This window comes from Idiotropiscis lumnitzeri, chromosome 1 (assembly GCF_059441095.1).
Source record: "Idiotropiscis lumnitzeri isolate Australia: NSW breed Sydney's pygmy pipehorse chromosome 1, RoL_Ilum_1.0, whole genome shotgun sequence".
NCBI classification, from domain to species: Eukaryota; Metazoa; Chordata; class Actinopteri; order Syngnathiformes; family Syngnathidae; genus Idiotropiscis; species Idiotropiscis lumnitzeri.
Window position 1 is genome coordinate 43,006,836 of NC_142391.1, and position 15,519 is coordinate 43,022,354.

At 39.2% G+C, this 15,519-nt stretch overlaps 1 protein-coding gene across 1 annotated transcript; it reads left to right on the forward strand.

The window, feature by feature from the left end:
- The first annotated feature begins 877 nt into the window (after positions 1 to 877).
- Positions 878 to 15,318, forward strand: sfrp1a (secreted frizzled-related protein 1a). The gene is made up of 3 exons (XM_088301676.1): positions 878 to 1,589; positions 6,247 to 6,327; positions 14,107 to 15,318. The coding sequence occupies exons 1-3, from the start codon at positions 1,064 to 1,066 to the stop codon at positions 14,430 to 14,432; spliced, it is 933 nt and encodes a 310-aa protein (XP_088157802.1). The 5' UTR covers positions 878 to 1,063; the 3' UTR covers positions 14,433 to 15,318.
- The last annotated feature ends 201 nt before the right edge of the window (positions 15,319 to 15,519 follow it).

A 15,519-nucleotide genomic window follows, 5' to 3' on the forward strand; every position in this document is an offset into this window, starting at 1 on the left:
TGCTTGTCTGGTTTGGGCCTCAATTCTCCAAAACCATATATATATATATATATATATATATATATATATATATATATATATATATATATATATATATATATATATATATATATATATATATATATATATATATACTGGACACGATTACCCAAATGAATCAAAGCCCTAACCCCAATTTAAGAAAGTAAAAAAAAAACATGAGTAAACATAAATTAGACTAAATTAATTGCATTGGGAAATGTTAAAACAAGATACAGCATAATAATACAAACAGACGGTGTAAATATAGAAAGAGTATGAGTTGAGATTAAATCTCTTCCGTTTAAATTTTTAGTCAGCAATTTAGGGGAACACCCAGAAGAATTCACTGCAACCTCTCTATTACAAAAAAGAGCTATAAGAACCGTTAATAATGTTGGATAACTTCCGAACACAAATGCACTGTTTTCTAAAAGCATATCTGAAAAATATTTGTTTATCTGATGCTATATCTGATAAGAATATTACTCTTAAGGTGACATTTCAATCACGCAAACTGAAAATAAAATTGACCACTTATTTACAGCTTAGTATATTACTCGAATGCATTCGAGTCATTCTGATGGTCTTATGAGCAGAAGGCTGTGATTTGTGCAGTCACCACAAAGCCTCGAGGCCATTCATTTACCATTGTGTGGCTTATTTAGGCATTTCTATTCTGTAGTTTGGTTTGACAAAGGAACTACAAGCAGGGGAGTAAAAGGAATGGTATAGGAAAGGCTCCCGGGGAGTTTTTACACATTGGGTAATTAAGCGCTTTGACTGACAGCGCAGTGCCAAAAGGCTGAAAGACGCTCTCTTATTGGCCAGCGCGCACTTTACAATCACCTCTTGTGCGCTTGTGTCCGACCAGCACATCAGTTGAGCGCCAAACTCTGCAGAAGCCACACGCTCGAGAGGAGCGCAACACGTAGAGGACTTTACATAAGCGGATCATTAATTGCACATGTCCGTCGTCGTTCTGCTTTTCGTTCAGAAGTGAGCCCAGTGTTTCGAGTTCCAACATTGTTTGCGAGAAGTCACAATGAGGGCTCCTTCTCAGTCAGCTTTTGGGATGATCCGCTTGGCTCTGACCATGGCGCTCCTGACAGCATGCGGAGCCTCCGAGTACGAGTATCTGAGCTGGAAGTCGTCGGACTCGTACAACGGCGGGCGCAGCTACGGAAAGCCCCCGCAGTGCGTGGACATCCCGGACGACCTGCGGCTGTGCCACAACGTGGGCTACGGTCAGATGCTGTTGCCGAACCTGCTGGAGCATGAGACCATGGCCGAAGTGAAACAACAGGCCAGCAGCTGGGTGCCTCTGGTGCACAAGAACTGCCACCCGGGCACGCAAGTATTTCTCTGCTCGCTCTTTGCGCCCGTGTGCCTGGAGCGGCCCATCTACCCGTGCAGATGGCTGTGCGAGGCCGTGCGGGACGGCTGCACTCCGATCATGGAGGCGTTTGGCTTCCCCTGGCCGGAGATGCTCACCTGCGACAAATACCCACAAGACGACGTGTGCATCGCCATGACTCAACCCAACGCCACCGAATCTACAAAACAGACGGGTAAGAACAGTCCTTGTACTTCCTGTTATTTTTTTGCGCGTAAAATTTGGAGGTGCGAGTATTTTTCAGTTGTTGTATTTGTTTTATTTTACGTAAATTAATCTTTTCGGGTCAAATTCCTCGACATTAAATTAGATATGTATGCAATCTTAACCTTAAAAATTCCAGTTACTTAATTATAACAATTACGACCTCATTGTAAAACGACGGAAGCAGTTAATAAGATCAATTTGGTTGGCTTTAAAATCACCATTACCCTAATTAGTGATCCAATTTGTGCAATGTGGCCACCTGTACAACAATGACAACGTTTACTTGCAGTCATTAACCCGTTCATTATTGAAAAACCCTAAAATCACCTTAAAAACGCATACTTTTTTTTTTAACCAATCTAGTTAGTTAAACGGATTGGTTACAACAACCAATAGATTGTTAGAATTTGACCAATCCGGGTGGTGATGACTACCAACTTTACCCCCCCCCCCAAAAAAAACAACAACTAACAAACAAACAATGTAATTAATAACAGACAGTACACTTCTCTGGCCCAACTATTTGGCTTTAGTTGTGTATAGACCTAGAGAACATGTATATTCATTTACAATTCAATTTAATTAAGTTAATTAAAGTCAGCTCGGTTTCCGACAGGTAAGTGCATCCACCTTACAATACAGAAGTCCAGAGTTTAAATCCGGGATCCGGCTTTGCGTATTCTCCCCGCGCCTGCGTGGGTTTTCTCCGGGTACTCCGGTTTCCTCAATATTAAAAAAATATGCACGGTTAATTGAACACACTAAATCGTCCCCTGATGTGAATTGGCTGTTTGTCTATGTGTGACTTTTTTTTTTTTTTGTGGGGACTTAACCAATATCTTTGTCAAACACTAACATTCTAGATTGGTTGTTTTAACCAACTGATCGATTGGACACACAACTACTAACTAGATTAGTCAAATTCAACAAATTCTTTGGTAAATGTAGCCAATCTGTTTTTTGGCTGTATGCTCGTATTCATTTTTTTTTTCTTAAAACCAGAATAAGATCCAGGATTACCGATTTTCTAATTTTGGTTCTGCGCATGCTGCAAAGAATGTGGGTCTTTTGAGTACAGGAAGTACGAGCGGCAATTCCGTAGCAATTAATGAAGTCAATGTAGAGCATAACTTGAATGCATTAATTTCTCTGCTGGATATTCACATCATTTTCAGTCTCTAGACGAAAATGACACAGGCTGTGTCAGAATGTGCACACTATTCCCTCCATAGTGCATATATTAAGGGTTTACGCCATTTTGTAGGGAGGCCGATTGTCCAGGGAGGACCTAATCTCCACACCAAACCCTACAGTCCTCATTGAAGTGTACACAGTAAAGGAAGTGCACGGAGTGTTTGAGAGCAGAGGTTGCAAGCACATAAAAATTGCAGGATTGTGACGGCGTCAACTTGGGACCCTGCGTCCTTGAGTCTGATGCCATCGGTTGTTGTTTTGGCAATTTTATTAATATAAATTATATTAAAAATGTTGTAAAAAGTCCCGGTCTTCCTGTCAATAGGAGCTATGGCTCCATTATATGTACTATTTACAGCGCTTGCACGATCTGCGGCGCATGCGCAGATGGTCGACAGGTTAATATACACCATAATATATACCTTAGAGCATTGCGAGTTTGTAAACATGGGGCTAATACCAAAGCGATATACATCAACTATACAAGACTGAATTAATTAAATAATTTGATTTCATTGTAAATATGATGCACAGTAAAGGAAATATATAGTTTTTTATGCACAATAAACAATCAGACATCTTAATGCACTGGTGCATCACGGGCGTGATTCGTCCGTGGGTACTTGACCCAGTTAGGGACGATTACAGACAAAAACCCACTTCCGTCCTTGCTGAGGCCGTCCCTTTTTTTAAAAAAAAAATCTTGTCCTCTGTCCCCAAAATGGATGGACAGATTAGCCCTTTCGTCCCTGCTTCCCTGCAACAGAATGCCCAGCCACAGTGTGTATATATACACACACATTTTGTGTGTGTATATCCTGAAAATCCGTGCGTCTGGCGCACAACTCACCGAAATACACAAGCAGATGTAAAGTCAGACACAGCACAGAACCACAATTCTGGAGCGCGGAGGAAACCAACTGCTTCTTTTCCTGTGGTGAGTGACATGAATTATTGCGTTTTATTGTTTATATAAAACCAGACTTGATGCTGGTTTGCGTCATGGGGTTATTCGCACAGCTTGGTTTATATCATGAGATTCCAATTGATCACAATTACTATGTATATGGTACCTGATGATTTTCTTTCTTCCAATTTTTGTTTTTTACATACATTTTCTATCTATTGAACATATTTGTTCCATCAATATGGCAGTAACTCTGTCCAATCATGGACGTAAACAAGTTATCCCAAATGTTTAAAAAATTTTTTTTGGACCTTTACCCAAATGTTAACTGCATGAAAACATAGTCAGTGAAGTAACTAACATTAAAAGAAATGAAGTCAAAGTACCCTGCTGAAAAAACAAACAGTGAGCACTTTTGCCACCCTGTAAAATGTGACACTGGTGCAGATAAATTGGCTTGGTACTGTTGTTTCAGGGGTGCAGGTGTGACGATGTGAATCCCAACACAAACAAAGTGAATGCAACCTTTTGGGGAAGAGCATTTTACTCTGCAATGACAAGCCACACCTAAAATGGTTGTGGTTTCATATTCTGTAGTAAAGGGACTTGGAACCATGACAACGCAAAGCTGTCAGCAAGCTGTTTACTTAGTGTGATGGATCGTTGAAAAGCTCATTTTTATGCTACGTATTTATTGAGTAGCAAAGAACAATGCTGGGTCGCAGCCCATGAGAAAAAAGGAAACCTCTGTCGTAAACTAAACTATTCAATGACAAATTAAAAGAAAGAGGAAAAAGATCCACATCTTTCAATATTGCATCACGAGAGACTTTCAAATTCAGAAGTTTGTGACTTTCTGAAGCAATCTTAAAACAAGCGGCTTAAGACATGTCAATCCCCACCAACCATTCACTCCTCCCCGTGAACCCACCCCCACCCCACCCGCAGCCATCATCCATTACTAATGGCTCTCTGGCTGCTCATTCCCCAAACCTGCAGAGACTCCTTAGTGTGAGGCTGACTCACACACCTCACACAGAATCAATGGAGGGGAGGGCAGGGGGTTCTGTTGCCAGCCCGAGCCAAGCTGACAAATACCAGAGGAACCTTGAAAGATGGCCAAAACCAGCAAGTCTGGGGAAAGACAAAGCGTGGGTTGATTATAAAAGTCGGTTTGCTGTTGTGTTGCTGTGCCCCTGCCACATGCCTCAAGTGAGGTCTACACCTCAGTAGGGAATGTACAGCCATCTCATTCATTTTCAACCCAACATAGAGGAGGGGCTTTCCATCATCACATCATCAACTCACTTAGATTTCTATCTGACGCTTTAACGACACCACTTGAAGGCTTTTTCACACTACATGTGAGCTATAAATGGGGCGACTGTGCATCTTCCAGCATTTACACAGCACTCACTGTATCTGAAACGAGGACATGGCCCCGCGTGTGTCGGGTGGGTGGCGGGGTTGTTATTGACTGACACCTTGGTATGGATAGAGCCCTGTTTTTCCAAAAAGAAAAACCCTCCCCATTGCAAAGTTCAGGGGACCACACAGATGTCCCCACTTTACAGACATCACCTGTTATCATTTGTTGTCACTGGCGAGAATTGAAGCAAGGCACACCCACAGGCCTGTTGGATATGAACTTAACCACTGGCATCAGCATTCAAATGAATTGTTCCACGTTTCATTATCATTATCGTTTCCACTCTCCTGTTGCAACATACAATGTGGTGATAATTGATTTAAAAGGAGAAACCATCTCAAAAAGCAAAGGGCCTGTGAGACTCGGTAAACAGTGTCTGTTTTCATTGGCTCTTTACACCAGGGTGTCACTTTGACAAACTTTTGTTAAACACATGTAATGGACAACTGGCGATGGAGTGAAAAAGTATTTGTTTAGCCCTCATTTCACCCCTGTGTGATTGTGAAAGGATGCTCGTAGTTTGGTTAAATAGAAAGCACACGTTTAATCATGCACAATCAGAATGTAAAACAAAACAAAACATTGCTTTCTGCCTCTTTTAGTTAGAGCTGGCCATAAAAGTTGAAAACATTCCTCGCAGAGGTCAGTTTACAAGGGCTTACGCAGCATAAATGACAAAGACCGGCTACTAAGACATTTAGATATGATCTGGTCATGCAGCTAATACGCCGTGTAGTGAGAGCTGCATACTTTTCAATTCAATGCTACGACTGGGATGTTTTTATTAGCCTTTTGCACTTAATATTTTGATGATCCTAAAAAAAGTTGTATTCTCATCTAACTTTATTAGTGCGAGAGATTAAACAATAAGCACTTAACCAATTTTCAAATAAGTATTTAGGGAACAAAGAAGATTGTTAAAAACAGATTTTTCAGAATTTCCCAATGAATAATGCATACATTCTAAAAACAAAACTTGGACATCTGCAGGTGATGAGTGTGATGGTAAATACAAAAAATTGGTCTTGTTTGACTGCAAATGTAATTGTCATGCCATAATACGTCACATTCTTTGTCCTGTTCATTTCTCCACAGGTTATTCTCCCATTTGCCCTCCCTGTGACAACGAAATGAAAACAGATGCCATGCTGGAGCATATGTGTGCCAGTGAATTTGGTAAGCAAGCAGTGACACTCAGTCGTATGCACTCACATAAAGCATAAACATAAACAATTTTCCAGTGAGCAGCATCTTGAAACAGATCTTGACCTCTTTAACTAATTTTTTTTTCAGTGCAAACTGAATTAGAGAACTTCACTGTTTCTACAGAAAGCAGCTCTCAGGTTTTGTCTTTTGTTCACGAGTCAGAGTTTGTCTGCATTTGGAGAGAATTGTGTTCAGTGGCTAATGAAGTGGGGTCGTTAAAGTCTTTATGTGACAGCTCCAAACAGCAGTAAAGTTGAATGTTTGTTTTGCTGTCTGGGCCAACTGAATATTACTCCATCCACTTTTTCTGAATAGAATGAAAATAAAAATGGATGAAAAATAATAACAAAGAACAAGAAGTCAAAGAGAGCTAAATACTTTAAATGGACGGTGAGTAGAATGCTATTAAAAAAAAAAGCTATTAATTTCAGTAATATTCAAAAAATGTTCTATATGTGATAAAACGTCATTTTAAATTTTACATTGTCATTTAATAGATTCATTTGCAGCAAATTTCTTTTGATAACATTTTTGATTTGAACCGGGTTTCAAAACATGAACGGAAGAGCAACGATCTTTCTGCTCCTTGCATGACAAGCGCTTCCAATAACAACCTTTTAAGAGATTACATTTTCTTAAGTGTCATTCTGATTGTTTGTTCTTTATTTACATATTTGGGAAAAGTTCAACATTTCTGTTAGCACGTGACCGGCTTCCGCATTTATTCAAGGCGGCCACCTCTGGCATCTGTGGTTGGGTGAGTTTATAGTACGCAGGTGGAACTTACAACTTGCGAACACAAGCGAGGACAGGATTACACCAACATTATAACATATTTGTAAACAAAGCTACATTGTCAAAAGATTTTAAAATTTAATTGATTGAGTTTTTGGTAAAACCCTTAACTTAATTTGACGACATTAAATCGTGCAGAAAAGACAAAATCCAAACTCAGGACTCTATTGCAAATACAAACAAATAATATTCCTGCTATTATAAATATTAGCATGACTTCTCCATCTGTCCTCGTAATTCCTTCATGAGAACGATTCTTGTCAATTCATTCGCTGCCACTGAGGTGATGATGACTGACTCAGGAGCGAGTCAGCAATGTGTTTATCCAAAATGGTAGCCAGTGAAGCTTATTGCTAGGTAGCTGGTTGTGGTGTGAGTTGTAACGAGCTTGCCTTGACCGTCCATGTAGTGCGTAGGTAGCAAACGTGCGTTGGAGCACCCTTAACACTAAGATTTTTGGGAGAGTCTACATGGAACAATTTAAAAATCTGTGATTCTCAATTTAGCTATTCAATGTGTTTTAATTTTTTGTTATATATATATATGTATATATATATATATATATATATATATATATATATCCCCCAAGGCGCGGAATAAGTGGCTTCACTTCACAGTTTGCAGGTCCAAATTTTCATTTTTTTGCATCATCTACATCTTGCGAGGCATATATATATATATATATATATATATATATATATATATATATATATATATATATATATATATATATCCATTCATCTATCCGTCCTTTATCCGAGCCGCTTTTCCTCACGAGGGTTGCGGGCATTCTAGAGATCATCCCATCTGACAATTGGCAGTAGGCGGGTACACCCTGTTACACTGACGGACAAAAACACACTTATGGCAGTACTTAGTATTGTACACCATCTACTGCAGATGACACACCAAATTATTGATGCATATATATATATATATATATATATATAAATATATATATATATATATGAAACTGAAATTGTTGTGCACATTGAAGTGTCTTCTGCCCAATTGGAATGGAAACCCGATGGACTAAATAAACCATTCTGAAAAGGAAGTGGAATGGAAGTATTTGATTTAAGTCCGAAAAAGCATATACAAACTTGTATATTGTAGTCTCTAACTACTCCAAAATATATTGGCAAGCTGACTTCCACGTTCCCTCACCGAGCTAAGAGGAATATCAAAAACAGACTTTCTTCCTTGTCCCATCTGAGGTTTAAAGTTATTGTTTAATGTTTAGCCTTGTTGTTTAGACTGGTCATGAGCCTTGCCCTACTGGCATTTGTGTCGTCATTTGCCAAAAATAATGGTGACACATTTTTCCTTGATGAATCCTGGAGAAAAATAGTTTTTGGTACCTAGTTAAAAGTTTCATGTTAGTTGACGCAGACAAATGAAGCCCCGGTGACCCGAATGAAACACTGCAGTGCTTGCGTAATAGTTATAGAAACATCTTTGGAATGGCGCAAAAGACCACTTTGATCCCGGTATGGTGTGTGGTAATTGCAATGTGGTATCAAGTAATGTACAGCCTGACAGCAGATAGCATTTTTGCAGCATCTCGGCCAAACATCTGTTTCTTCTTCAAGCTGGCCAACTGAGAGTGTTTCTTGTAGGACGCGCAAAGTGCAAAATATTTCCAACTGCGCTTGAAGCCAAGCATGACTTCATGGCATGTATTCGGGAAACGAATTAAATACACGCAAATTAGAAAAGACCCACTCTAAGATTATGATGTTTTTCACACCAAGGGCATGCATTGTACTCAGTTTTGAATTGACAACAGAGAATGAGGACAGCACGATTTGTTTACAGGCTGCCTTTCGAGACTGGTTTGTCTATTTTGTTTGGAGTTGACCATAAAATAGATATGTTTTAAAGACTTCCTGTTCTTTTCTTTGCAACAATGGGATGGATAAGCATGGTGAAGTTTAAGGAATGAGTCATGGACTTTTGGCAGAAATCCTTAAATAAATTAAATATACCCACTCTGGCAGGGATTGGCCTGTTGTCCACTGAAAATCTTACTTACTGGAAATGGTTGAAAGCCTGTTCTCATTTAGAGTGGAAGTTAAATAGTTGTTGTTGGTGGTTTCTTTTAGGTATCTCCTCAACATTTTTACACATGCACATAAATGATTCCCGCTTAATGCGCAAGCACGTTCCCCATGTGGTTTGACCTTAGTAAAAGCAGAGCATAACTAAGCCAAGTCAGCTTTTGATTAAAAGTAGTCAAATGTACAGAAAGATTCTTTTACTTGCTTTGCTGACAATAGATCAGAATGCTTGTTGAAAAAGTAACGCTTTTAAGTCATTCCCTCAACACTAACACACCAGCTAATGTCTCAGGGATCTTGATGAATTTCCCCTTGTCAGACACAAATCTGCGCGGCACTCAGCTCGTAACAGATTTACAGCCTGTCCCACTCCACACTTTGTTCCCATTGCAATTTATCTCTCCACGCTCGGAGTTTTATGGAACTTCATTGCACTCAAAACTCCCAAAACCCTTCAATTAAATCTCTCCTCTGCTTTGGTCAGCTCACTTTGTTGTCATTGCCAAATTGCTTTCCCCTCTTGCGATATAGCGAACAGGGCAGTTCTGAGCTGCAGGACTGATCACTTAAGCCACTTGGATGAGCCACGTTGCCATTCATTGGGAACGGGAGACGGCACACACCCTTCTGTTCGACTTTATAGCTGCCGAGAGCTTAAGCCTAACGTAACTGACAACCACAATAAAACAAAGCACCCAGTAATCTGTTTAAAGTTTGTTGTATGCATTGTGAAAATAACAAGATAAGAGATGTTAACTACTTCATGGCAATAGGACAATGCGTGATGCCTTACACACTAATTTTCATCAGTCTCAAGTTAGTCTAAGATTATGTGAAAGTGGGCTGTATTAGAGCATTGATACAATGTTCTTTTTCTTTTTTCATCTATGTGTGTTAAGTGTCGCAAATTAATCGGTTTTGAGATAAACAATTTTCTCTTCTCCGCGTAGCTCTATGTGGCATTTAATACTAACAATATGATAATATAGTCTAATTGTTTATCACCATACAATAACCGCAATAAAAATCTATCTATATATCTATCAATCCATCGATCGATGCATCGAGCCCTCCCTTTCGAATTAACACCAAATGGCAGACAATCAAAATTAACACACTATTTTAAACCATATTAAAAAACTGAAAAGTGGTGCGTACAAAGTTATTCTTCCCATTTACTGTTTGTGCAGCCAACACACTCCAGAAGTTCCCTGAGGATTTCTGAATGATCCAATGTTAAGCTAAATGACTGATCATGATAAATAGAATCCATCTGTGTGTAATCCATCTCAGTATAAATGCACCTCTTCTGTGATAGTCTCAGAGGTCTGTTTAAAGCGCAAATAGCATCATGAAGGCTTGGGATGGGTACCAAGCCCGGATACTAAACTGGCCTCGAGCTGAATTATATAAAAAAAACAAAAAACTACTGTGTTGATAAGCTCCACCTTTAACAGTTCCGTTAACGGTGTTGGATAATTTGTTTAGATTACTTATATGATTGATTTAGGCAATGTGAACATTATTTTGTACATTCTACCTCTCAGATCTCTTTTCTAACAATAAAATTAATTTGCTCGTCTAAAATGCATGTTCACCATCCGAGATGAGCCATCTCCCTCAACTGCAAGTCTGTGCGGCGAGACACCTGTTAACTCCTTCCTGTGCCCAGCTGCATGTTTCACCCTTTTTGCTCTTCAACTCATTTCTTTTTTTTAGTATTGTTAAAATTAGCATCATTAAATCTTATCGATACCCATTCCTAATAAAGAGAATGGAAGGGACCAGTCAGGTGCAAGATACCTTTGTGGAGAAGTTTAAAGAAGGGTTAGGATATAAAAAGATTTCACAAGCTCAAAATATCTCAGAGGCTACTGTTCAAGCAATTACAGTGAACCCTCGGTTATCGCGGGTTAATGGGGACCGAGACCACCCGCGAAAACTGAAAATCCGCGAAGTAGCGGCGCACCTTCAAAAATGCTTTAAAAAAAAAAAAAGTGCGAAGTAGCGGCACACCTTCAAAAATGCTTAAAAAAAAAATTAAATAATATATATATATATATATATATATATATATATATATATATATATATATATATATATATATATATACGGGTAGAGAGAGAGAGAGTGAAATTCATGTTATAAGAAAAAAAAAAATTATTATTATTAAAACTTATTATTTTTTTATTCCCCAGCCATTATTTTTGTATTTATTCAATTACTTCTTTTTGTATTTATTTAATTACTTCGACTTTTACCTGCTGGTACGCCGTCCGGTGTGCTCTGTGAAATGAAAGGTGGCATTCTTCATTTATTTATTTATTCATTTATTCATTCATAACTGACAGCCTCGCGCTCCGCTCATGCCCGGGCGGAAGTTGTTCCTCTTCGGCTTAACTGCCACGCACGCCGGCCGGTCTCCTCCGGAGCTCTCGCACGGTCCCGAGCAAAGCGAAATGTCGCCGCGCTCGTGCCCGGGCGGAAGGTGCTCCTATTCAGCTTAACTGTGACACACGCCCGCCCTCCTCCCCCGGAGCTTCCATTCGGTTAAACTTAGGGGCCGCTTGGCACCGCCCGTGCCCGGGGAAGGTGCTCCTCTTCGGCTTAACTGCCACGCACGCCGGCCGGAGCTCTGGTACGGTCCGAACCGCGCGAAACGTCGCCCCAAATCGTGCTCTTCTTCGTCCACTCTCCTCTTCGGCGCACGCCGGCCGTCTAACCGCTCCAGCGCCCCCTCGTGCCGCTCGGCGAAACTACAATGCCCCCGAATATTTTTTAGACCCGCGAAGCACTGAAGCCGCGAAAGGTGAAGCGCGAAGTAGCGAGGGTTCACTGTATATTAAACCAACAAAGACCTGGCTGTCCCTCTAAACATTAAGCCCAAACAAGGAGAGCACTGGTCATGAGGGGTGGGATGATTCATTTCCCTCCCGATTTGATTCAAATCAGTATACTTGTAACGATTAGATTTATATGACGATTATTGATTATCCTGCAATTTGCGATTCAATATCACGGTTATTGCTATTTTTCCTCCAACAATAGATTGGTTTCTTATATTATAACATTTAAGAATTTTAAACAACATTAACAATACATAAATGGAATTACCTACTTAGGTCAGTGCAGCCGGATAACTCACCTGACCCCTGACTAACCACAACAATTTGGCTCCCTGCTGCCATCTGCTGGAGGAAAGTTGTAGCATCACCTTTGCTATATCAAAAATTGTGAAAATCAATTTTAACTTTGACATCGATTTATTGAATCTCAGCATATAAAATCACAATAGTCAAGTGAATCAATTTATTTCCACAACGCTGCGAATCATGTCACTGCAACTGTGTATTAGTATTACTGTTGTCTCCAAAAGGACACTGCCAAACGGTCTCTTGGAAGTATGAATACTGCGCCCGACAATAGTGAGATATTAACCCACGGTAGGCGCAGGTAGTAAAGTGGCCATTTCCCAATCTGAAGGGTGGGGCTTTGTTACTCAACTCTTAAGTGACTTTAAAAAAAAAAAAAAAAAAAAAAACTAACATTGCGTAAGTAAAATGTATTCCAAAAAATTAACTTGCAATTCCTTCAATGAAAAAAAGAATAATGTCACTACATTTTTTTTTCGCGTGGTTCAAATTTATGCGAATATGGATAGAGCCAAATCAGAACCATTTTGCAGGAAAACGCGTTGGAGTGTGCACAATACCTGAGACTTGGACGGAGGTTTACCTTTCAACAAATCGTTGATTCTAATTACAAAGCAAAATCTTCAAGGGAATGATTCAAAACTAAACATTGCCAGGTGTTAGAACGGTCAAGTTGAAGTCAAGAACTAAATCCAATTGAGAATTTGTGTAAACATCTCAAAACCGCTATTTACAAACGCTCTCCATCTAACCTTACTGAGCTTGAGGTGTTTTGCAAGGAAGAATATGCACATACACACAAAAAAAATCACAGCAAAAGGTGGTCCTACAAAGTATTAACTCAGAGGGCCAAATAAATTTGCATGCGCAACTTATTCAGTTTTTAATCATTAAAAAAAAAAAAACTTTAAAATGCCGTGTAACTTTCCTTCCACTTCACAATTGTCCCACTTGGTGTTCTTCACAGAAAATTCACATTTTCTATCTTTATGTTAGAAGCCTGAAATGTGGCAAAAGGTTCAATGCTGAAACCCTTCTGCACTTACACTGAAGAGATTTTACTATCAAGCAGTACAATGCTAAGAAAATTCTGAAAGTCAAAGGATTAAAAGGACAAAGCATTTCTCAGGATGAAGTTGTTCAGAGGTGGGCTCAACCTCGTTTTATGACTCACTAATTATGAACGTGGTCCTATTTGTTTTCACTGAACACTAAGCCTTCTCAGAGATTGACCAAAGAGTACGAATAAAAGCCCTAAATCACAAACATCTGCACTCTTTATACTGGGGTGAATGTTTCATCTGCTTATTATTTTAATTAGCTAGATATTTGAGGTCAAAAATCTTCTATTGTTGTGATTTGGGGGCTTTGATTTCAAGTTTGTAGCCTGTCAAGATTGTTTGTTTAAAACAACAAGCACAAAGGAAAAAAAAATCAGAAAGATTCAGTATGTCATATAAAAACACCCTGGGCACTGCAGATTTTCAAATATTTGATAGAATTTATCAGATAACATGCAAACCAGGTGACTGAGCACAGCACTTTGTAGTCGCAATTTACTGAAAAACCTTTAGATCAAGTGATTTCTGTTCGTAGAAAAAGACGGGTGGAAGGTCTAAATGTTAAGTTTTATCAGTGTTTTTTTTCAGTTATATTTTCTGATTTTAATTTAAGATTGTCAACATAAACGCATTCCCCATGTAGAAGTAATTAACTGATGCGTGCAATTTCTTGTCCTGCAGCTTTTAAGACGAAGATAAAGGAGGTGAAGCGAGAGAACATGGACCGCAAGGTGACCTTTCAGAAGCGGAAGAAGATGCTGAAAGCAGGCAATCTGAAGAAGAAGGACATGAAGAAGTTGGTCATGTACTTGAAGAATGGCGCGGACTGCCCATGTCAGCAGCTGGACAATCTGGGTAACCAGTATCTTATCATGGGCCGCAAGGTTGACAAGCAGTTCCTGCTCACGGGCATCCACAAGTGGGACAAGTCCAGCAAAGAGTTCAAAAAGGCCATCAAGAAACTCAAGAACCACAAATGCCCTGCCTTCGCAAACGTCTTCAAATAAGATGACCTCCCTCCAATTGGTCACGTCTCCTCTTTCATATGAACTTGCACAAGCATTAAACTCCAAAATGTTGCTTTTTTTTTAATTGTCTTGTTTATGTTGATATATCTTTATATGTTTCCATATATCATTTTCAATGTCCCTTTCTCAGTTTTTGATTTGACTCACGTTTTTTTATTTCTTAAGATGAGGAAGCGCAACATCTCCGCTATCCCAATTTCAACTTAGATGCTTTCTCAAATGTGGACATCCAACATGTCAGCCTATTTTGCCTGAGAGTAACAGAACACTTTGACAAGATCACTTCAATTGGTTCTGTCTGAATTTTAATAATGAGAATGCAATCATAGTTATCATTATGACAGCCTGCGTGTTACTTTCCACGTTCTTTTTTTTTTTTGATGAAACCGAGATCACAAATGAAATTGTTTTTATTTCCAGCCAAATGATTAAAAATAAACTGCAAATGATTAGTATAATGACTATTATGTTGTGTATTTTGAGTTACAATAATTCAGTTTGATACCACGATTCAGAATGACTAAGTGACGTCAACGACCGTCATCAGATGAGTCAGACTTGTTTTCATGGTCATGCGTCTTTCAAACGCTCAAAGAAACCTAAATTCCAATCACAAAATGTTTCAGTGTGTCATCCTGCACGCTTGACCAAATAGTATGTGCCTTTAGTGCAACTCTGTATTTTCGGTAATCATTATGAAGATCAATTGAAATTGCTTAGCGTTTGACAGTCTATCAGATGAAAAGTGTTACCGGTTGTCTAGAGTGTTTTGCTTGATATTGCTGGTCTGTGTTAGCACTATTTTGTGTGCGTTTTTGACTATTACATGTACATACAAATTTTACATAAATAAGGAAAAACTGAATTGTATTGTGTTTTATTTGTTTTCAGCTCAGTCTTGTACAGTGCTCAAATGACCAGTCAGGACTGGTTATATTACATTATTGTGATTGGGAAAGAAGAAGTGCGTTCTCCCAAAAAACAACACCAACATCGACGCTGGAGATTGACCCGTGCGCCGGAGGAGCCGTCCGCCCGAACGTTGGTGCTTCAATTTAATTGCTAT

Excerpts from the sequence above, each read along its gene's own strand:
- sfrp1a (XM_088301676.1), top strand. The coding sequence starts at position 1,064 with ATGAGGGCTCCTTCTCAGTCAGCTTTTGGGATGATCCGCTTGGCTCTG. Across the intron at positions 1,590-6,246 it reads CGAATCTACAAAACAGACGG|GTTATTCTCCCATTTGCCCT; the intron begins GTAAGAACAGTC and ends ATTTCTCCACAG. Across the intron at positions 6,328-14,106 it reads TATGTGTGCCAGTGAATTTG|CTTTTAAGACGAAGATAAAG; the intron begins GTAAGCAAGCAG and ends CTTGTCCTGCAG.